The sequence below is a fragment of the Eulemur rufifrons genome, chromosome 9 (genome assembly GCF_041146395.1).
Source record: "Eulemur rufifrons isolate Redbay chromosome 9, OSU_ERuf_1, whole genome shotgun sequence".
Classification (NCBI taxonomy): domain Eukaryota; kingdom Metazoa; phylum Chordata; class Mammalia; order Primates; family Lemuridae; genus Eulemur; species Eulemur rufifrons.
The window spans coordinates 16,569,322-16,593,927 of record NC_090991.1 but is presented as its reverse complement, the minus strand read 5'-3'; the positions used below and the strand labels follow the sequence as shown (position 1 = coordinate 16,593,927).

Below are 24,606 nucleotides of genomic sequence, written 5' to 3'. Positions count from 1 at the left end.
ATGTCAAAACAACTTAAATCTTTGTAGCTGGAGAAAGGCACTGACCCCTGTATTATCTCCTAATGATTTTATCTGTCAGCTCCCACTTACATATAACTGCATGATGAGTTTCATCTATATGGGATTTGGTTCCCATTGGCTCTGCTAACCTGTACACTCTACTCTTGTCAGTTTTCTTGGATTTCAGTAATTTTCCGTCTCAGAAATAACCAACAAACAACAAATCCACAAGTTTCAAACACCCTTACCTGTACTAACCCTTACTCTTAGCCCCAGAAACCTTTAAGACCATGTCATTAAACTATACATTCTGGAGCTGGCATATTAAATGTCTGTTATGGTTTTCTATTCCCCTCATTGTAGTCCATTTTTACTTTCCTTTTAAAAATCACTGTTAGAATTTATATCACCTAATTTACTTATTATAATAAGTCTGAAAATGTTTCTTATTCTATTCTTTGCCAAGGAATTCCTGCAGTGACCTAGATCAAGTTATTCTTTGGGTCATCTACAATTATAGAATAATACCTGGACCTCACTTATAGATATTCCATGAAATAAGCTACAAAAATACTGAAGAAACATAGCTATTAGTATGCATTTACCTCTGTATTATTACTCAAATGTAGTTCAAACTAGTTTTAGTGGTCAAAAACTCTAAGTAGAAGAAAGAGAAAAAGTTTCAACACAAAATTCCAGTTATGATAATATAAATTATGCTTTACATTATTAGCATGTAAGGTAGCTCCATTTCCCTGTGGAAATAAACCATGCCAATCAAAGAATGGATTTGCCAGAGAAAATGACATGAAGTATTCATTAGTTTTATTTATGAAAAATAGAAACACTCTATAAGACAGATGGAAAAATAATAAAATGCTGAACTTCCTTGGAAATTATACCAGGTGTTTTTGCTTTTTTTGTTTTAATAACTCTCTATATAGTTTAAAAGTTTAATTTAAGGAGCTTTAGTTGTAAATCCACTAATTTTACAATACAGTCCAAATATATATATGAACAAATTCCTCAGTTTATTCATGAAAAATTCCTACTAATGTTTTGCCTCTGATGTCAAAAAGCCACCCTTAAAGATAACTTCTTATAACTTAATTTTGTTTTGTTTATAATTCAAATATGAGAATTTTGTTAAATTGGGGTGATAAAACTTTTAAATCACCTTTTGCTATTTTGAAATGGCTTTTCCTGATCTACACAGATAATACAAATTGTATTCCATACATTCTTCTGGGTAACCCTTGGCAATCTGTTTATTGGTGTGAGAGTCTTGCTAACTACAGAGCTGAGAGTATCAAGGAATGGAAAACAGCTCACTGGCTTACAAGACCTCAACCTTTACCTTAATCTATGAAAACCACAGGAGTAGCAGGAATATCAACACAGGACTGTCTAATTATTGCAGGGTACTTTTTACACTGTACTGTGTTTGATCTCATAAAACTGAGAACACCTCAGAGTTCTACTCTTAATGTCCTAGCCCTGTAATTTGTATGAACGTAATTTGACTTTCCTTAAGATCAGGTTTTGAATAGGAGAGCACAAGGATCTGGGATGCTGTGGGCTTGAAAAGGCACCTTCAAGTGAAGTAGTTGGAAGAGATGAGAGAAAGGTACAGAGAGAAAATCCTATCCTACTCACAATTTTGCCTAAAGAGGACAAAAAACAAATCAGGACTTCTAGGTAGGCTAGTTAAGAAAATGAGGCATAATGACATGCTAAGATATTTCTAAATGTTTCAAAGATCATATATCTAGTGGATAGGATAACAAAACTATTTTCTAAAAAGATTTATACAAGGTAGTTATTCCGTGACTTTCTTTCCAGTAATTAGGCTAGAAAGAACATTTTTGTTTGTGGTGGTAAAGAATTAAAGTACTTCAAAATCTAACCTTCCTTAGGATCCCTTAGCATGGGGGATAAAATATCCCTTCTATAGACTACAAGTGGGGAGCTTATTTGTGAAAGATAAAATTTCAGTTGTTTCCAACACTGTGTCCTAGAAAAAGTAACATACTTTTCAGAGTGTTTTATAGGAAATGCAAAATACTTCACATCCAATTTCCTAAAGTTCTGCATAAATCTAGTAACAAGCAGAGAATGTACAAGTTACTGTTACTGACATTTTACTGCAAAAGAATCTGAACAACAAATGAAAGGAAGGTAAGTCTGAACATAGGTCATCAAGATATGAACACTTCCAGGGCACATTTTAATTCCTTAGAAAACAGAAGTTATCTTCCTTATAAAATAGAAGTGAACTTCCCAAATTCCCTTGCTGACCTCTCTTCACACTAAGACCTTCCAAAGTTACAGAAGAGCAGTTACTTCCTTACTCCCTGCTGATCCAAATTCTGCTCCTCGTGGAAAGTTCCTATTTTTATTACCTCTGAGCATGCAGCCAAACCCCAAGTGATGCAGGTACAATGTCTTCCTTGGAAGCTAACAGAAATCATGTACACTATGAATGAAGCTCTGCTGGGTAAATAGTCTGCAGGAGAATGTAGATCCATCTGTGCAAACACTGCAGTAGGCATGCTGAGGGTCATACCTTCTCTGAGACAGCAGTGAAGGTCATGGCGTGGGTCATAAGTGACTCACCAAAAGTCAACCTCTCCGCTTTATTCATGTTCTTCAAGGAGACACCAAACACTAACTCATGGTCATAGCTGTAAAAAGAATGACAGCACAAAATGAAGGGAGTACAATCATGGGGCAAAACTGGCGTCTGACTGTAAAAGGGACACAGAAGAAACTGAAGGGGCTCAACAGCACCAAATAAATATAGGCTCTAGCTATAGCTCTTCAGAAAGAATAAGGTACATGCAGAATTTAATCTCTCAGTGGAATTCCATACTCTATGTGTCACAAGAGTATGTAGGAAAATATGAAATGATTAAACATAAATTCTCCATATTAAAGGTTGACAAGATGAGTTGACATTGTCATTTTAGCAAAAAAACTTTGAAAAATAATAAAAAATGCTTTTTAAAGTAACTTCTTATAAAAATGATCTCTTTTGAGCTGACTGAACCAACCAGTTACTGAATACATTTAAGCCATTGCTGACTGAAATTTAAACAATGCCAAAAATATTGGAGAATATTTTCAAAATTAAAAAAAGCATTACCTCTCTCTTTTAGCAGATTTTTCTCTTATTAACTATCACGATATTTACTCAACTTCCTATAAGTAACAATTACTTATAAGTAATCCTAAAATGGTATATTTTAACAGTCAAGGAATCTTATATGACTTAGTTCCCAAATGAATTTTCATTGTCATAAACACCAGGAGGAATGCTTTAAATTATCCCACTTGTCATAAAGACAAAATACAAAGGCAGCAAATAAGATAAACAGTTTAAAAAGAATCAAATAGCAAACAAGAGCTCTGGAAAATCTTTCCTTATATTCCCAAATACACTGAACAAATTTACATAGTAATCAACTTTTTAAAAAATTTTTTTTCGAGACAGAGTCTGGCTCTGTCACCCGGGGTAGAGTGCAGTGGCATCATCAGAGCTCACTGCAACCTCAAACTCCTGGGCTCAGGTGATCCTCCAGCCTCCGCCTCCTGAGAAGCTGGGACTACAGGCATGTGCTACTGGTGCCTGGCTAATTTTTCTATTTTTTTTAAGTAGAGATGGGATCTTGCTGTTGCTCAGGCTGGCCTCCAACTCCCAAGCTCAAGCCATCCTCCCACCTTGGCCTCCCAGAGTGCTAAGATTACAAGCGTGAGCCACTGTGCCCAGCCCAATTATTTTTGGCTCGATTAGTTTTTTAGACAGTCTTTTTCATATAGGATGACTTTTTATGAATACCCAACAATTTCTACTCAGATATGAAGTATGATCTTGATTTCCTGGGTTAGAGCATTTAAGTGGAGTTTCTGCTATGAGCCCTCAAACTCTACAGCATGCAAAGAAAGAAACTCAGGCTTAGCCCAACCTTAATCTTTGGATGAACCTCAGCAGAGTCATTTCGTACCACGTGTGCACTCCAATAGCAACACTCACAAATGACTTTCTATTTTAAATTTCTTACACTCACACATTCATGTCACTGATGCCCAGCTTGCCATTGAAGTGTTTTCCAACATCACAGCCAAACCACACAGCCTAGAAATAGAGGAAAGAGGAAGAAAGAAAGTCAACATAAACCCTATCTTCCTATTACACCAAAGAAGTAAAAGATGTTTTAACCCCAATGTGGAAGACACAAAAACAATATCAACCTCTCCATCTTTGATGGAAGCAGCAACCATCTTTTTCAAGAAGTCAATGGGCTGGTTGTTATACAGAGTTTTTCTCCCTCCAACCATATTGCTTAAGTAGTCCACTGTGTAGAGTCTGTTGTACTTGTGCTGGGGTCTAGGGTCATTCACTAAACAAATCTATTGAGATCAAGAACATGCTGATTAGAACACAAAGCCAGGAATGTCAAGTAAGAACACACCACTCTTCTAGGTTCATTGTTTACATCAAGCTCATCACCTCTGTCTACTAGAATAAGCACTATAGCCACACTGTTAAATAACAAAGAAACAAAAGGTATTAAAATACATGTGAGAGAGTTCCTTGCATGTTCTAGTTAGTTCGAGAGACACGTTTGGGAGCTGCATCTACCTGTTTTTCCTACTGGGATGAACTACTCCAAAACTAATTCTGAAAAATTGCATGCACTAGGGCAATTTGATGGAAAGCTCATCAAGAACCATTTTCAAGTTACAAGACAGGCTCAACACCTGGCAATGACATTTGCTTAGAAGAGGGTCAAGAAGCCAATAAAGGAAAGAGGCTCTGGTCATCTTGTTAGGCAGATAAAGGAAGCAAAACTAGGGTGGGACACTGCTCCCTTCAACAGGAGAGTCCCCAGAGGGGACCACAGTACAGAGGTACTCTCAATCCATGAGAAGACACACCCAATGCACTTTCATTGTCTTTGTGCCTGAGAATGATTCTGGGCCCAAATGAGGGGAGCACATGGGAATTAAACTGACTGCTCTCCTAAAGTTAGAAAGTCTCTAAAGAGGAACACTGGGGAAAGGTGACAGATCCTGGCAAGACCAAACTTTATCAGGTGCATAAAATAATTCAGAGGAAGGGAAAAGAGTTTGTTTACTGTCTAGTTTGATGATCCTGCACATTAACCCAGAAATCTTATACCCTTCCTTGTAGTCAATAGGCATTTGAAAGTAAACAGCCAGCAGCTGGCAGTGCTAGTCTCCAACCTTATCTTCCATATTGAAGAGTGGCTTGACATGTTCCCTGTAAAACTCCAAGGGTGTTATGGGGCCAATTTTGTGATAATTTTTATCTTTGTCTCGGTACTCCCAGGTGAATGTCTCTGGTGGATTACCCAAACAGATGCACACCACTCGGAATATCTGGAAGAGAGAAGAAGGACAGATGAGCAATGACTGGGGAAAGTGTTATTTTTTACCTCTTCATTTTCCTTAAGCTTGGGAAACACAAGAAGTTAGTGGCTAAATTCAAGACAGAAATTTCACAAGAAATCTAATACAGTTTCAAAAATTGGAAAGCTGACATCCAGGATTTGATATCAGTCAACTTGTGAGTTCTCAAATAAACACTGTGAACAATGCAATTCTAAAATGTTAATATTTCGTACTTAGTACATGTCCTGCAAATTACATTTCCTTAGCCAAGAAACTGCCTACCATCGAAACCCAACAAGATCTGGGTTGCTACTTTGCTGATAATTTTTCAAGTAACAAATAATGACGTATTTTATAAATGGATTTCTCCTTCCCTTTATGCACTGAGGTTTTCCTTTGATTGTGACAACGGTCTCTACTTATAGAAAAGCCATTAACTTTTCAGTTGGAGCTTGGATGACAATGCCTGTTAAAAGTATTATTAGAAAAGGAGTAACTTTTTTTTTTTAATTTTTTTTAGAGACAAGGTCTCATTCCGTCACCTAGGCTGAAGTGCAGTGGTGTGATCACAGCTCATTATAACCTCAAACTTAGAAGAGAAGTAACTTTAATAGTAAGGCACCATTTTTTTGGGTTGTGAGTCAATAACATATTTTCTAATGACCTTGCAGTATCTTCAAGTTAACATCATTACAATCCAAGGATATATTTTATATTATTTTCATTTTATAGAAATACAAAAATAGAAGTAGAAAAAGATACACCTTCTACAAGGTCAGAATATAGAAAGTACTTTCTCTTCTATATCAAATTTCCTCATGTCTTTTAAAAAATATTACACTATATTCTGCCTCTTCCTTCTCTACCCAGATCTAATCTCAGCACCTATTATCTGCATTATTTGCATCATACATTTATATATGCTATTACATTAAAGAGAAATACATTTATTAAGTGTGCCTATTTTGTGCTAGGTACCATGTATCTGCTAAGTTCACTTAATTCTCATAACAATCTCTCAAGGAGTAATTCCCCCTGCCCCCTCCTCTTTTTTCCCACTCCCAGAAGAGACTGAGCCTCAAAGAAATTAAGAAATTAAGTAACTTACTTAAGATCACATAGCCACTAAGTGGCAGACCACAGTCTGAACTAAAGTCACATGCTATACCTCCCCCCAAAGTATTACTCCTTGGCAACATGTGTTAAAAAGGGAAAATTTACTGTCTACTGTACTGTACTACAATCTTTGACTACCATATCTCTTAATCCTCTCAACAAAGATACTACCCTCATTTTACAGATAAGGAAACCAAAGTTCAGAGAAATAAACAGTTTGCCTGAAGCCAGCACATGGCAGAGTTAGAAACTGAACTCATGTTTGACTTCAGTGCTATTTCCAAAACACCATGAATTTACCATTTCATAAAACTTGTCTCCCACAAAACATAATCTTCTTAAGGACAGGGACCCAGGTCATAGTTATTTTGTGTTCCCTATAGCATCAAGCACAGTGCTGGGCATATGATCTGGATATACTAGCTGATCTGTACATTGTTCTATCCTCCACATCACCACAGGATACATAATTTTAGAAGCACCACTGTCTTTAAATCACTTCCCTGTTGAAGATCCAATAATGCTTACCTATTACTTCCCACAACAAATCCAAACTCTATGACCTAATTTCTTTTCCTTACTCTTTTACTTAGGTATAACATATGTTCAGTAAGTATGTAAAGTGGACTAATCTTAAGTATACAGTTCAATTTTTACAAAACATGTATATACCCATGTAACCACCATTCAGATAAATAAATATACAGAAAATTTCCAGAGTTCTGGAGGTTCCCTAGCTTCTTTTTAGGTAATAACCCACAACTTCCCCAAATAACTACCATTTTGACTTCTATAACCATTTATTAATTTTGCCCGTTCTTTAACTTCATATAAATGGAATCACAGAGCATATTCTCTTTTGTGTTTGGCTTCCTTTGGTTCACATAATGTCTGTGAGATTCACCCATGTTGCTGTGGGCATGAGGAATTTGTTCTTTATTGCTGTGATTCTACTATCTTAACAGAAGCAGGTTAACTTACAGAAGAGGTTATGATTGCCTGTCATTTGTTTTGTTCTGTTTTCCAAGAGAGAACCTTCCTTTATTAGGATTTACTGTGTGTTTTACGAGCCTGAACAGCTGGCCCTTACCTCTCTTTTAATGTTGTATCATTTGCAGGTTGGTTTCTAGCACAGAAGAGGCAGGGCATCATACAAACAACTCTAATTGAGTTACTCTAGCCATGGATTAACGAGCTGTTTGAGATTCACATGGAATAGAAAGTCATTTTGTATTTGCTCAGCACCAAGGCTACAAATGTCAACTTTAGGAATCTGTCATTATGAGGAAGACACTGCCACTGGTAACTATGGTCAAGATAATGAAGGTGTTTAGTTAGTATACACTTGGATTATGAAGGTTTTATAGACTTAAATGATGTATATTTTCAACTAGCAATTTGTTGTCACACACGTATGTACATATCAGCAGAATCATTTTGATCAAGTCTCAGTTATCTAAGCGTGGTGAATCTAGAGCAGCCTGGCCCTGGCCAAAAAAAGGGGCAGGCTAAGGCCAGGTCAGTGAAGATTAAGACAACTAAGCGAATTTCTGTTTAGTTTTAAGCATACTGTAAAGATAAATATGAATGTTTTACACTATAATTATAGAATACCTTATTAAGTATTCGACTCCCTATCTGAGGTAAAAAGAGTTAAGATCATCCTCCTTCTAAAAAATGCACTAGAGGAAATCTGCATTTCTGCTATCTATATGAATTATATGGTGAATCCTTTTGTAAGATAATACTACACCCTATTGCATATGTCTTATAAATCTGAATTTTATCAAAGATATGTTTAAAGCATAAACGAGGCTAAGGGTGACACTTCTTTCTCTTAGATTCTAGTAAAACCCTGCTAACTTGAGACATGTTGCTTTGTTTTATATATACTGTTTGTTTACCATGACTATAAATTTTTTTTGATTTAAAAAATATGGAACACTTCATGAATTTGTGTGTCATCCTTGAGCAGGGGCCATGCTAATCTTGTCTGTATCATTCCAATTTTAGCATATGTGCTGCTGAAGCGAGCACACCATGACTATAAATTATCCAGTCATTCATATTTAAGTCAGTCTGTAATACTTTGGAAGGAATATTTGGCTCTGAGCCAAATAACAACAGCTAGTTATATGAGTTCCAATGTTTAAAAAGTTCTCCAAAGTATAATCTCCAGGGCCCTGATACTATATTTTATTGATAAGAGACTCTGCTGTTCTGAAATAACATTCCCTATTCCCACAGGTACAAAACTGGTAGTGAGCTTTGGATAGCCAAGTCTGCTCTCTGGTGGGCAACAGAGGAGTGTCACCTGCTTCTCACAAGAGGTACTTGGCATTCAGGACAAAAAACGATACTGGACATTGAACACAAGTCACTAAATTGTAATAGAAAAAATGGAATTTTTTTTTTTTCAAAACAGTTCTGTTCCTCAATGGGCTAAGAAAAAGAAATGAAACTTGAGATCCAGTGAAGACTATCTAAATGGGGATAGTTGACAAAATTAAGGAATAAGAGCTTCATTATACTTGGGTTCTCATGACAGATAATGATGTAAAATGTATTTAGAGTTGTAAGAAACATGATACACAATTCACCTTTGCTTTAATTGAGAATTTATGTTGTTTTAGAGATGTGAAGTTTTCATTTCTGAAGGAATGTGGTCAGCTTCCAGCTCTAGGATACTTAAAAGAGACTAAGTTTAAACATTTTGTTAATATTACTTGAGGATTTTCAAAGAGGGTCTTTGGTATAAATGCTTATTGGTTTTATTGCTTACTATACCTATTTAGTAAAAATATATGAATATAATCTATTTCCTTTAAGAACCTCAGGGGATAGTTTAGTCCCTTTTTCAGAGTTGGGGATATCCCCTAAGGCTGTCAAAAGAATAATTCCCTTTTCTCTTCCACAATCTAAAAGTGAAAGACCATACTGGAAAATGTTATTTCTTAGAAGCAGTATATCTTAACAAGAATCTTAATCAGATCTTAACCAGAAGCTTTTAAAAGTAGAGATGCTATAACTTATATGTCAAACAAAATTATTTAGCCAAGAAAATAAAAGAACAGTGAGATGGGACCAGTCTTACAAATATTAAAATATTATAAAAAGCCTCAGTAATTAAAACAGAGTTATTGGCACATGAATAAACAGACTAAAAGAACAAAAGTAAAAGTTCAGGGGCTTTACATATGATAAAGATGCATCTCAAATTAAGATGTAGGGAGAGGATGGACTATTCAAGAAAGGTGTGAATCAACTAAGTAGCCATCTGGAAAAAAAATTAGATTCATATCACATGCCCTATGCCAGGATAAATTCCAACTGGATCAGAGATTCAAATATAACTATCAAAACCCTATAAGCATTAGAAGAGAAAGAAGAATTATTATATAATCAGAGTGGGAAAAGCCTAATTGAAAACTGTAAAGATTTTGATTTTGACTGTATAAGAATGAAATATTCAGCAAATCAAAAAAGCATATATCATAGATAAAAAAAAAAACAAAAAACTGGGGAAACATTTGTAGCTCATATCACAAAAGGCTTTCTATAATATATAAGGAGTATCTAGAAACCGATAAAAGACCAAGAAAGAAATTTGTAAAGGATAGGAATAGACAGTTCACAGAAATGATGCTCAGCCCCAATCAAAATAAGAAAAATATAAATTAAACCAGTGAGATAGCATAGTTTGTCAGATTGGCAGAAACCCAATTGTTTGATAAATACACTATTTGATAAAACTAAAGGGAAACAGGTTCTAGCAGACATTGCTAATGAGTGTAAATTGTAAAATCCACAGGATAATTTGGCATCACACATCAAAATTACAAACGCATATTCTTTTCTTTTCTTTTTTTTTTTTTTTTGACAGGGTCTTGTTCTGTCACCTGGACTAGAGCACAGTGGCATCATCATAGCTCACTGCAACCTCAAACTCCTGGACTCAAGCAATCTTCCTGCCTCAGCCGCCTAAGTAGCTGGGACTATAAGCATGCACCACCACGACCAGCTAATTTTTCTATTTTTTTGTAGAGATGAGGTCTCCCTGCTGAGGCTGATCTTGAACTCCTGACCTCAAACAATCCTCCCACCTTGGCCTCCCATAGTGCTAGGATTACAGGTGTGAGCCACCAAACATAGCCTGTATATTCTTTCTGACTCAAAAATTCTACTTGTAGAAATGTAACCTACAGGTATATATGCACATATGCAAAACAATGTACGTATGAGATTATTTTTTACAGTATTTTTTAATAGAAAAAGTTTGGAAAAAATCAGAATGTCCATTAATTAATAGGGGACCAGTTAAATTAATTATAGTACACCCAGACAATGGGATACTATGAAAATGGTTTTTTAAACGCTGAAACTCTTTAAGTATCAATATGGAAAGATTTCCAAAACATGGAAAGTAAAAAAAAAAACATGGTGCAGAACAATATGAATAATGTTCTACCATTTCTGCAAAAACAGGAGGGGAAAAATAGTAAATATTTGTATTTGATTGTTGAAAAAGTAAAGATTTCTAGAAGGACAACTAACACTAATAACAGAAATGACATAAAACTAATTTCGGAGTGGCACAGGAACTGGAAGGAAGGAGAATAGGGTGAAAGAAGAATTTTTAATGTATATCATTTTTTTCTTTTTTTTTTAGACAGACTCTCACTCTGTTGCCTGGGCTAGAGTGCTGTGGCATCAGCCTAGCTCACAGAAACCTCAAACTCCTGGGCTCAAACAATCCTACCGCCTCAGCCTCCTGAGTAGCCGGGACTACAGGCATGTGCCACCATGCCTGGCTAATTTTTTTTATATATTTTTAGTTGTCCAGCTAATTTCTTTCTATTTTTTTTTTTTTTTTTTTTTTTTAGTAGAGATGGGGTCTTGCTCTTGCTCAGGCTGGTCTCGAACTCCTGAACTCAAACGATCCACCTGCCTCAGCCTCCCAGAGTGCTAGGATTACAGGTGTGAGCCACCGCGCCTGGTCTGTATATCATTTTTTACATATACATTTTTAGAGACAGAGTCTCACTACACTGCCCAGGCTAGCCTTGAATTCCTGGCCTCAAGCAATTCTGACAAATATTGTTTTTTTGTCTTTGTTTTATGTTTTTGTTTAAGAGACTAGGGTTGGAAGTGAGGGGGGATTCACTATGTTGCCCAGGCTAGACTCAAAAGTCCTGGGCTCAAGTGATCCTCTTGCCTCAGCCTCCCAAGCAGCTGGGACTACAGGCACGCACCACTGCACCCAGCTATGTTTTCTTTTTGACAGACAGGGTTTCAGTAGAGAATACATTAATAATTCTTAGGGGATCTGGAGGCTAAAAGAAGAGTGGACATACTGAGAAAACATTGCAATATAAAAGACTACATATTTCTAAAACAGATCTGCCTTCTCTGTCATCTCAACAAGCAATCTGTACTTCACTTCTCTCAGAAAGAATGCCTTTAGCATAAACACATTTTATTCAAAGCTATCTGAACTTCATGGCTGTTCATTTAAGTCATTATTTTGACTTGCCTACAATTTGTGTACTAATTTGTGGCTTTAAAACCACAGCTAGACTCTTTGTTACCAAAGAGTCAGGCTCAATAAAGAGGAGTCATTTGAGGGATTGTAAAAATTTAAAAACCTACCACACAGAAGTCTGTGGTAAACAGTTTAGGTAGAAACAGTAAGTAAATAATTCTATAAAACATCCATACTTAGTGTAAGGCTGGTGGCAGGCACCCCTCCCCTCCCTAATGAAAAAAAGAAGAAGCCGAAAACAATGCCTACAGGGCTCAGTTAAGTTAACCACACCTGGATAAGGGTCTTCGTTCCTGGAATCTATACATACCACCAGCCCCTCCTAGTTCTCAATACCCAACCTAAAACCCTAAGGGAAAATTCCTAACTCTTCCCGCCAAAGAAACCCCCATCCCCCAGCTCTAAAACATATATAAGCCCACACAAAACTTCTGGGCGGTGCAACTTCTCGGGCCCCTCTCTTGGGACCCGTTACCCTCACCCGGGAGCCCTCAGCGCTCAAATAAAGCCTCCTTGCTTACCCCTTTCTACTCTGCTCATCTTTCTTTCTCTGGTGCCGACCATCCAAAAACCTTACACTCAGGACTTGGTAAAGTGGTACCTTACTATTTTTCTGAAGTAGGAGTAGGAGAGAAAAAGACACCATGCCTTGTATGCTTATATTTAATTCCTTGTTTGGTCCTCAAAAAATCCAATGAGAAACCTATTTTAAATCCCAAACTGAATCTCAAGATCATAGGCTGTTAAGTGACAGAGCCAGAATTTAAACCCATGTATGACTCCAAAGCCTGTTTTGTCCTGCTACACTAAGATACCATTCTTCCATAGGAATTTATGAAGTAAAGAAAGACGTAAATATGAGTGAATTTAAATTAAGATAATTCATTTGGTAAATGAAATCTCTGCATTCATCAACTCAACAAATATTTAAGAAATATCTACTGTGTCAAGTACTGGGCTAGACATGTGTCATATGAACAAACTGAGACTTGAGAACTTAAGGAACTTGTCACAAGACACATGGCTGTTAAGTAATGAAAAGACCAGAAATCAGAAAGTCCTACTCCAGAGACCACACTTTCAACTACTCCACTATACTGCCTCTCTGACATTTAAAGAAAAACATGAGTGAAGCATTAGAGTGTTTTTCATTGCAGTAAAAAAAATAAATAAATAAAAAGTAAGCCATTTTAACTCCACACATTCGTGGAAGGAGGCCTACTAATGGCCCCATTGGCTGAAAAAAGGAAATGTTTATTCTTTTCTCAAAGCAACTTCATAGTCTTATGCATATTCATTCTGGATATGGATAGCAGTAGTAACAATATTCCTAACTGCCTTGATAATAAATAATATTACCATCTTCTATTTGTTTAGTGCTTTTTAAGTTTTCCAAAATGTTTTCACATACATTATTCTAACAGCTATAACAGCTATAGCTCCCTATCTTTATTCTTACAGAATAAAGCCAAAAGTTCTGGCATCTACCCAAGATCCCTTACATCCCTGCCTTTCTAGCTTAATTTGCTACCAGTCATACTGATGAAAGTTATGTTTCAGCTACACTAGTTCGTGAAGGTTGTACCTTTGTTCATGTCCCTATATATACAATTCCCTTTGCTTAGAATGGTCTTCCCTTTTTATCTGCCTGATAAACTCCTGCTGCTCTTTGAAGAGTTGGTTCAAATGTCTTATGTAAGATTTAGCTCAATGAATTAATCATTCCCTTCTCAATGACCACCAATTCATTTTTTACACACCCAGCACAGGATTTATTATAATTATATATGTGTTTTCTTTTTCTAAAAGACTGAGCTCCTTGAGAGCAGAGACTATGCTGTTCTCATCTTTGTTTCTCCAGTGCCAAACTCATAGACAGTGGTCAATATTTATGAAATGAATAAAAGAATGATTATATAAACCACTAAAACAGAAATTAGAAAACCTAAGTACAAGTCTTATACAAAAATGGAAAAGAAGTTTAAAGTTCGTTTTTTTCAGCCCTGTAAAATAAGTAACTTTCAATTCAATTAAACATTCATTGCAATGCCTATGCTTCCTAATCATTAGTTTAACAGATGGGAATATTCTGAGAGTTCTTGAGAAGGGTCACAAAAAATTCAAATAATTGCCATTACCTCCTCCATCATGATGTCCTGCGTGGCTGAAATTTCTCCTTTGGTTGCTCCACTGTGTACGAGGTTCCGCAGTCGTATACAGAATTCTCTCATCTACAACAGAAACTTATTCAGCACTTCAATAGTTACCCAAATTCAATTGTCAATGAGCCTAACAGATCAATGCTTGTTCTATTTTGAAGTATAATTCAGCCAAGACTCATGACAAAGTTCATAAAAACAAATGTGTTTTTCCCCAACTAGTCTACTTAAACACATAGCTAAAGATACTTTTCATAAGGAGAAAAGATATAGATTATTTCCAAAGAATACTAGATGGAACTGCTCTTGCTCTGCAAATGTGACATTATGTGCCTGGACACAGGGAAAACATCTGATCCTATAATGCCTACCACTCTTAGAAAAAGCAGGAGACAAAATGATTATGCCACTAAGTCACTCTAACAGATTTTTATTTAGAATTTTCATAGTTGTCCACAACTTCTCTGCCAAATCACTATGACTATGGTTATGCCAACCCCCAATATAGGTTTCATTTTTGCTGCTTTCAATTTTAAGAAATGCCCAAGATAAAGGTGAGTCTGAAATTTAACCATAATGCTAAAGAGGATCTTGCTCCCACTCAAAATGGAATCCAGGCCCGATGTGGTGGCTCACGCCTGTAATTGTAGTACTTTGGGAGGCTGAGGCAGGAGGATCGCTTGAGCTCAGGAATTTGTGACCAGCCTGGGCAACACAGCGAGACTGTCTCTACAAAAAATTTTAAAAATTAGCCAGGTGTGGTGGTACCTGCCTGTAGTCCTAGCTACTCGGGAGGGTGAGCTAGGATGATTGCTTGAGCCCAGGAGTTTGAGGTTGCAGTGAGCTATGATCATGCCACTGCACTCAAGCCTGGGAGACAGACCAAAACCCTGTCTCCAAAAAAAAAAAAAAAAAAGAAAGAGAATCCAATGCTATACTATTAATTATCTTTTTAGCCTTTGGATAAAAATTCCCAGAGTTTCCAGGGTAGAAAATAAACTACTTTTAATATGGGGGAAACACATTTATACTTTATTTTAAAATGTAATCTTTCTTCCAGGGATGACAAATCCAATTTTAGCCCCATAGATCAAGACAGTAGATTCTGGCAACTCCAAGTTATCAAAAAAGAGGCCTGGCTAGCAGAGCAGCATCCCGTAGGATTTATAATCCTCCTTGGGAAAATGGGTTATGTAGAGAAGAATGATTCATTAAGATAACTGAAGCAATAAAAAGCAGTTCAGTGACTACTTCAAATATTTAGTGGGTGGATAAACAACATTGATGTGGCCTAAGGAAGTCTCAGAATGCAGCATACTCTTTGAGGGAGTCTTGCAAATACTTCTTTTTGATTTTACTAGTGCATAAGGCAGTCCCAGTCCAGCAATACTAGAACCATGTGAGAGACACAGCACTCAGTGTCTGTGACTCATATTAATTGGGTATGGAACGAATTTTCCTGAGTATGCCTAAGAAAACATTAAAATCAACAGAAATAAAAGTGGAAGTTTTTTAAAAGAAAAAAATCCTTTAATTTCAATTATTTTTAAGGTTAATATGTAGCTAAATTGCTTTTGACAGACACTGACATCAGTAGCTATCTTGTACATAAACTGTGTACACTGAAATACCCAGGAACTCCTTTAAAAAAAAATCAGAAGTTTTTTGGTTTTTCTTTTTGAGACAGCATTTTCCTCCATCACCCATGCTAGAGTGCAGTGGTGTCATCATAGCTCACTGCAACTGTAATCGGCTTCATAAACAAAAAAACTTGTAATAGTCTTTTTTTGTAGTTCTCTTATGTTTCAAGTTCCCAGACAAGTAATATTTGCTGACCAGAACTTTATAACTTTCTGTTGCATTAATGCATTTTCTTTTGAGTTTCTTTCCTAGAAATGGGAAACCTCCTTGCAGCCACGAGATAACTACAAAGCCTCATACCACCTGTTTCTCTGGAGAAGACAATATAAGTGATACTCTACCACAGATCGTGCCCAAAGACCCACTGAGCTTGCTCACAAGGCTAAAAAAATGACCAATATTAACTCCTAGCTCATTATAATACTAAAATCCCCAACCTGGGAGGGACTGAAAAGCCATTTTTTGATCATGGAACATATGTACTGGCATGATTCCTCACTGTGTGCTCTAAACTCTGTGTCATGATGTATTGAGCTCCATGTAATGATATAATGATGCTCACTCCTCTCATGCATTATTCATTTCACCTCCAAGAAAACTCCCTGACCCTGTCGGCTGGGGAAGCAGATTTGAGGCAGTTCATAACTTCCCACTCCCAGCAGACGTGTCTTCTACAATAAATCCTTCCTTCCTTGACAATGCTCATTGTCTCAGTAATTGGCTTTCTGTGTGGCAGCAGCATTGAAGCCCCCCTCCTTGTGGGTTTGTTAACACAACCTCAAACTCCTGGGCTCAAGCCAATCCTCCTGGCTCAGCCTCCCAAATAGCTGGGTCTACAGGTGAATGTCACCACACCTGACTAGATTTTGTATTTTTTGAAAAGACGGGGGTCTCACTATGTTGCTCAGGCTAGTCTTGAACTCCTGGCTTCAAGTGATCCTCCTGCCTTGGCCTCCCAAAGTCCTAGGATTACAGGCATGAGCCACCAAGCCTGGCCAGAAGTTTTAAGGTAAGCACAGTAAACTAAACTCCACCCTGCTCCATATACTGTACCTTGTGATTCAGAATATCATTCATCCTTCTGGTTGCTTCTGTTGTATAAGATTCAGGGAAGCATTTCTTAGGGACAACACCATATTTTTCTAAGAGAAAACAAATTTTAGTATTCAATAAGGTAAAAGTATACTCCAGTATTAGAAACCTTGGCAAAAATAGCACCTGCTTTAAAAAATGGGCAATTTTAATTCAGAAAATCTTATACTTCATATTATTAAACAGGTTTCTAATGTGCATATTTATCTCTCTTAGAATTAATTCTATTCTTTTTATTTATCATACTTTGTTAAGTGCTCAGCATGATGAGGTTTCCACAAAAGACAACGTTTTGAATGAGGACATTTTCAAATGGTTGCAGTTTTAATGTGTTTCTTGATTACGTCAGTGGACAGGAGATATGCGTTTTTATGGAAAGTTACTTCTACTTAACACTGTCTTTTCTTCTCCAACCCACCCTTTACAGTATCTATCTCCTTACTCCTGATTTAAGAAAGGCACTTTATAGGTGAGAATGTGAACCTCTAAAGGTTCTTAGAGCTAACTAAATATCCTTCTTGGAGACCAATTCTGCTCTGTACTTAACCGCCAAAGAAAGCCAAAGAAGTGGCCTACACCTAACTACAGAGCCTTGCTCAATCATGTGGAGTTTCAGTTCCATTAAAGAAAGGCTCTTACCAACAATATTGACAAGCATATCCCATTGCCCACCATCATTTGCGGGGTTCATAAGCAAATACTGCACCAGTCTCCCATCCTCAGGCTCCTTTTTCTGGGCTGTGTCCACAAAAGCATTCAAGAAGAAATAACAGCGTTCAACCTAGAGTAAAGGAAGTTAAATAAAATTAAAGGAAAAGAGAGCCAATAACTTACTGACATCGTTGACAGAATGGGAGTCACGGAATTACCATGGACTCAACATGATGGTGTTTTTCTCTTTTTTAAAATATGAAACACTTCACGAATTTGCATATCATCCTTGTATAGGAGCCATGCTAATCATCTCTGTATCATTCCAATTTTGGTATAAGTGATGATGAAACAAACACCATACTAGATATTTTTAAATTAAAATTGATAATTAAATATGAGTATTTGGCTTCGTAAGAATATTTAAAGTTTCTTCTTATACCTGTGTATATACTTCAATATATTGTGTATATGTATACAGTGCATACATTCCAATACTAAAACAAAACCTGATATTTAGTCTTCAATCAATAAACATCTAATGGACACATATAATATATATTTGAAAGATTAAAAAATGAAATAAAATTATTTGCTGATTTTCAGACAAGTACTGCCAGAGAAGGGGAAGTAGGTTCTAGAAAAGACCAAATAATCTAAATAAAGATGCTAAAATGGGAAATTATTGAAAATAAAATTTTAAATTTTAAATAAAGAAACAAGCAAGCAGTAAGGTGAGTCAGTAGACTTATCACTTCATTGTAAAAAGTAGCCACCTACCTACCAAGAGCAGTTCTACCTTTGAAAACAGTCAATTTTTGAGATTTTGGAAATAAGAATAAAAGGTGTCCCACCTATAATGAAAGGACAGACTACAACTGGAAAAGCAAGAAATGAAGAGGCAGTCCCTACAAAGGTTGATATCAAAACAAAAAAATCTTGCCAGATCAGTCCCATACCTTGTCCCAGAAAAACAGGTAAGACTGACTAAACTCAAATTCTTCAATATTTAATTTTTTCATGAATGGAAGTCTCATAACATTCAGACAAGAAAAGATCCAGCATCGCCCTGAAATAAAAAAGCAGATCAAGAAATTATGATGAGTGTTCACACAGATTACATTGCTCCAACAATGAACCCATGACAAGATTTGGACAATTCAAGACTAAATGAGAAAGAGCAGAAAGATTAAGAACAAAACAAAAAAAGAAAGGTAGTAATTATTATTTGTAATATATATGCGAAGCTAACATCTTTAACAAATAAATAAAAATCTGGCCGGCCACAGTTGCTAGCACTTTGGGAGCCAATTGCTTGAGGTCAGGAGTTTGAGACCAGCCTAAGCAACATAACAAGACCTTATCTGTACAAAAAATAAAATTAAAAAAAATTAGCCAAGTGCGGTGGTGCATGCCTGGAGTTCCAGCTACTCAGGAAGCTGAGGCAGGAGGATCGGCTTGAGCCCAGGAGTTTAAGGTTGCAGTGAGCTATGATGGCATCAATGTACTCTAGCCTGGAAGACAGAGTGAGACCCTGCTAAAAAAAAAAAAAAAAAAAAATCCCTTCACATATCATGTAAGAGAACAATACAGTGCTCGGCATGGTGGCTCATGTCTATAACCCCAGAGGCAGGAGGATCACTTGAGGCCAGGAATTCAAGACCAGCCTGGGCAACATAGGCTGGTCTATAGCCTACATCTCTACAAAAATTTTTTTTAAATTAGCCAGGCATAGTGGCATACACTAATTCTAGCTTACTCAAGAGGCTGAAGAGGGAGGATTGCTTAAGCCTAGAACTGCGAGGTTACAGTGAGCTACAGTTGTGTCACTGTGCCCCAGCCTGGGCAAAAGAGTAAGACCCTGTCTCTAAAATTTAAAAAAATAAATAAATAAAAAGGATCCATTACAAATCACCTAAAAAAATCACATTAGAAAAAGAAATTGCGAGAAAAACATGAGCAGAGATCACGAATAGATCATTCAGTGGCCAAAGAAGACATAAACGGCAAAGAAACATTTTTTTCAAGTTCATCATAAAAGACATCTGGTAAGTGGGGAGACATTTTTTTTTTAATTGATAATGCCCAATATTGGCAAGGACGTGGGGAAAAAAGCATTGTTATCATTCTGCATAGGGATCTAAATAGGCACAAAATTCCTGCGTACAATTTGGCAATACCTAGCAAAAGCTTTATAAAGTCCCTGTTTTTTAATCTGGAATATACAGTATATGCTTCATTATAGGGTGAACTTAAGTTAGTCCTCCACTCTCCTAGTGATGGGTCAAAAAAAAAAAAGTGAGGCATTTGGCTAACTGGATTATATAAACATTTAAAGATACAGATGAAATAGCAAACTGTCCACCTATAATATTTAATTTAGTAATTTAAATATATACAGATATTTAAAATCATGTTAACATAAAAAATTGATTTAGAAGCACTGTTTTTCCTACTTTTACATTTCATTTTCACACTGATTCATACTCTTCAAATACAACCTGCCATCCTTAGATCCACTCTTTCAATCAGAACACATTGTCTTTTTTCATTTAGTATGTTTGAATCATAGCAATGTTTTGAGTCCATGCATGATGCTGTCCCTGAAAATTTTATGCCAAGCACCAATTATACAATCAGATTCTTCATTTGTCCTACAGTATATAACCACAAACTCCACAATGTCACCACTTCCAGTACTGATTTAAATTATCTTTAAAAGGCCTATTTACAATGATAGCCAACATTTCCATATGTGGTCATGTCCCAGGAACACACTGTGTTCAAATTTATTGCCTTTTAAAAAAACTGATTCAAACAAATGATCTCCATAAGCATCCAAAACTAACATAGATTTGTGATTACTTCAGAGTAATGTCTTTTCCAAATTGTACTTCTACTTCAAAATAAACTGAGAACGCCCATGATGAGGGTTTTTGTAAGGCCTTAAATGTAGGGTAATTCTCTGTTTTCTGAAGGAAAATTCAGAGGGAAAAACCTTTACTTATATTTAGGCATAACTTTTTACCGATATAAAAATATATTCACAGTATTTTGGAAAGTGAAAAAGGTAGGTAGATTACCTAACAATGTGTAAGGTATCAACCCATTATTGCACACACACACACAGACCTGAGGGATATACAGAAAATATTCACTTGGTGTTTTACAAATATTCTACGTTGAACAGGAATAACTTTGTAACAAGAAAAAAAGTGTAAAATAGGTAACTATAGTGTTTTTGGAAAAACCGCTAATGCCCTAGTATCATTCATCTTTACCTTAGGTTTATCTGTATGCCACCTCTCTTCTGTACACTATATATTTCTAGCAGAGGGGATCTGGATGAACTGTTAATGTGAAAACTGAATGGAAATAAAGTACATAGCTCAAATGCTATTTGGATTTTTTTGTAAATAAAAGTGACACTATAGAATGTATAAGACCTGACCCGTTCCAAATTAGCATTTCCAGGCTTTTCCCTAAGAGGTCAATGCAATCTAAACTCTGTAGGGCCACTATGACATTACTAATGGAATCATTTGTAGCCTGAGAGCTTATACCACCCCAAGCACTTTTCCTCTATAGCAAAACATTAATTATTGTAAGGTCTTGACTTTTTCCTTAAAATTTAAAAATACACTTTACTAAGGTATAACGTACATACAATAAAATATACCCTTGTTAAATGTACACTTTGTGACTTCTGACTGGCTCTCTACAAGTACTGATGTGCTTTCTGTCAATATAGAGTAGGAATAGTTTTTAAACGGATTAAGACTTTCAAAAATCCTTTTAGTACGATTTTGTTGTGACAATGTTCTCCTTATATTTAGATCCTGGAAAACTGATCTTTCACTGTAGCTGTTTTTCTGACAATGGTGCTAGATAGCAGATAGCAAAACAAGACTTCTTGACCAGAAAGGCATGGGAATTGGATTCTTTTCTGTATTACAAACTGGTCTATTGGTGGGAACTGAGCCCATTAGCACATTAGCTTCACTTGTAACCAAGAAGCATATTTAAAAGTTACATTTGATGACATTTTGATAGAATTACATTATCTCTTTTCTGTTTCATACATTTGCATATGGCCTTCAGGGCAACTCTGGGGAGTCCTCTAAGATATGCACATTTTTGCATTGTCCGTTTTGTGATCATGAGCATACATCCGCAAGACATGGTTACAATCACTTAAAGTCAGGCCAGAATATAGTGAATTACACTCAAACGTATGATCATGGACTTGTCACTTTAGTACCCAAACCAAATGTGTTAATAAGCCACGCGGGTAATGTTCGTAGAACTACCTTTACCCGTGCCTATTCTCTAGGAATTTACTACAAGTTCTTTCAGTACAAATCTGTTCCCCTAAGACCATTCTTAAGTAAGACACGGTGGGGCCATTCTTAAGTAAGACAAAATGGGACGGTGTCAAGAAGTTCAAATAAAGTATGCAAGAAGTTTAAGACCTCACCTGAGCTCTTCTGGTTGGTGACAGGCTTGCCCTCCTGAGGCACAACATGCTGGAACACATGCTGGGTACCCTGTACCGTGGCTCTCTTCAGACAGATGTCCAGAAGGTCGTGAGTAGTCCCCACATTCTGAGCAAGAACGAACTGGCAGTCGGAATTCAGTTTCTGAATCAGAGCAGCTACCTTCTCCGAATTCAGTCCTGCTGGGAGACCAAACAAGATTTTAACACCAAAAAGAGCCTGAAGAGGGCTGATCCGGGACTCCCATATCCCGGGTCCAACTTCTTAAGCGCATCCTGAGGTGACAACTGCACCGGGAAAGCCCTTTATCGGCGTTCTCCTCCAAGAAGCTGTCTCTCTCCAGGCCGCTCCAGCCCGCCCAGAAAGCTCCATCTCTGCCATCGACCCCAGCCCCAGCCCCCGGCCTTCCCCGCTGCCGGGCCTCCGGGGTACCGCTGAGCTCCTCCGGAGAGGACCCCGGCAGAGCCCCGGCAGGGAACAGCCGCGCCTCACCCGCGTTGCTCATGGTGCCCACGCTGCCCGGCGGGGTAACGGTAGTTTTCGGGGTCCTCAGGCGAGGGCCGGGGTTGCACTGAGGCTTGCTGTCTAGGTGGCGGGACTTGCCTCTCGCACCCGGAGCGCCGGAAAAAGGAAACCGGCTCAGTGGCGGCGGGGAGGCTGAGGCCAAGAGAAACGGGGTCCGCGGAGGGACAAAACTCCCCCCTCGCGTTGCTGAGTCAGCGCTGTCGGGGGCTGGCCCCGCCCGGGGGAGGGCCGACGGGGGCGGCCTAGCTGACGTGCTGGGTGCTGCCGGCGCCCCCGCCCGGGCGTGTCCCGAGGTCGCTCCAGACCCAGCTCCCAACCGCACGGTCGCCCTGCCCTGCCCACCGTCCGCCCGAGCGGCGCCGGGGCCCTCGGCCATCTGTAATCCCGCTTCCTGGCCACGCGGGCGCCCTCCTGAGATCAGGCCCCGGCCGGCGCAGCAGCCTGAGGATTCCAGGGCCCGGTCCCCGAATACTCTGGCATCGGGGAATTGACCTCATTAGCCTGTTGAGAAGCCAAAAGGGGTCTCAAGGCGGAAAGGAGAAGCTGAGTGGCCTCATAATTAAGTAAGCACGGGGCTTAGGGTGGTTTGATAAGTCACAAGAAATGCACCCAAAGGTTCTTCCTATAGGCATCCTTTGCTGACCAATCACTGCACTTTCAATGGCAACTTGTTGCTTGGAATCTAGTCAGATCCAAATTCTTGTATTTGAGGGGGAATTGGAACTAAGCTCTTTCCCACCCACTCAGAAGCGACTACCACAGTTCTACAAATAGACATCTGCTCATTTCATGAAAACTGCCCATCTGGGCTTCATGGAGTCCGCCAGTGTCTCCTCCGTAGCTCAGCGTGTACTGTGGGCTGTAACTAAGGGGAATGACAGAGGTCAGCCTTGTGCGTCAATACTATTTTGTCAGGCTCTCTACAAAACCTGTAAATGATGCTCCCTCTCTAGGCTTTCAAGATAACTCGACAGTTTTCCAAGGTTTTGAGATTAAAACCTTAGTTTTTGTTAGTATTGTTTTTCGTGCCCTGCAATCTCAACCTTTATGAGATACTGGGATGGAACCCACAGATGATAAAACAAATACGTATTTATCTGCTTTAACACTGAAACCCTGTCTCTGCTATTCAAAACAGTGAGATTTTTGTGGAACCTAGAATCCAGGTCTTAGGTTGAAAATCATCACTGATTCTAATGCCCTCTGATACCCGGAAAAACCCATACTCAGGCACTAATCATTTGAGAAATCACAGTCTCTGTGTCTAGAGAAAGTCAGCTAAAGACTGGGGATGTGACATAGCAACTATCTTAGTTGGGGCCCATTAACCATCCTATTCTGAGATTCTTTCAATACTGAAGAAGAGTAACAGGTTGAAAATTACACTGAAAGAAAGCATTGGTCTTTTCACAAAATGATGTTCAAGCATCCTGCCCAATCCAAACCATAAATTTTTGTTCTATGTCTACCATATACCAGGTACTGGACAAGCTGATGATAAGGAGACTAACAAAGCTTAATCTTGCCCTTGAGAAATACATAATGTTTCCTTCTCCATTCCCACTGCTTCACTCGACTAGCCTTTTTAAAAGAAAGAAAGAGCAAGAAAGAAAGAAAGAAACTCATAATGTAGTGGAAAAGAGATGCCAAACAATTTTTGGACAATACCCTCTGTACCAGCATACCCATAGTGCTATAGAAGCAGTGAAGAGAGAGCTGAGAATTAGGGCCAGAGGGTGCCTGAAAAAAGAGGTGACACGTGATTATAATAAGAGTGGATGTGATTTTACAAGGCAAAGAACAGAAGGATATTCAAAACACCACCAAAGGCACAGAAACATTAAAGCACATGGCAAAATCATATTCAAGAAACTGTGCATCATAGTCTGATGTGGTTAAGAGCAAGGAATGTGTTGGGATCAGAGGCAAGGGGTAGGACTGGAAAGGTAGGTTTGGGCCAGGATATGAA

The 24,606-nt window shown here is 37.9% G+C and overlaps 1 protein-coding gene and 2 non-coding genes across 4 annotated transcripts in view; all 3 read right to left on the bottom strand.

Moving 5' to 3' along the window:
* Window positions 1–22,742, bottom strand: part of BLMH (bleomycin hydrolase) — a 41,933-nt gene extending 19,191 nt beyond the window's left edge. The window contains exons 1-10 of one of the 2 annotated variants that reach the window (XM_069483521.1): window positions 22,605–22,742; window positions 22,094–22,291; window positions 18,576–18,685; window positions 17,605–17,746; window positions 16,927–17,015; window positions 14,212–14,304; window positions 5,248–5,403; window positions 4,252–4,410; window positions 4,068–4,135; window positions 2,567–2,684 (exon numbers count right to left, since the gene is read on the bottom strand). In XM_069483521.1, the coding sequence (XP_069339622.1) occupies window positions 2,567–2,684; window positions 4,068–4,135; window positions 4,252–4,410; window positions 5,248–5,403; window positions 14,212–14,304; window positions 16,927–17,015; window positions 17,605–17,746; window positions 18,576–18,685; window positions 22,094–22,291; window positions 22,605–22,617 (1,146 nt within the window). In that variant the 5' untranslated portion in view covers window positions 22,618–22,742. Of the gene's footprint in view, window positions 1–2,566; window positions 2,685–4,067; window positions 4,136–4,251; window positions 4,411–5,247; window positions 5,404–14,211; window positions 14,305–16,926; window positions 17,016–17,604; window positions 17,747–18,575; window positions 18,686–22,093; window positions 22,295–22,604 lie in introns of both variants that reach the window. The other variant, XM_069483520.1, reaches the window with a different exon arrangement.
* LOC138392684 (U6 spliceosomal RNA) lies at window positions 8,462–8,568 on the bottom strand. The gene has a single exon (XR_011234970.1). It is a non-coding gene; the product is annotated as a U6 spliceosomal RNA (small nuclear RNA).
* Window positions 17,869–17,975, bottom strand: LOC138392704 (U6 spliceosomal RNA). Its single transcript, XR_011234989.1, has one exon. It is a non-coding gene; the product is annotated as a U6 spliceosomal RNA (small nuclear RNA).
* Window positions 22,743–24,606: the final 1,864 nt, after the last annotated feature.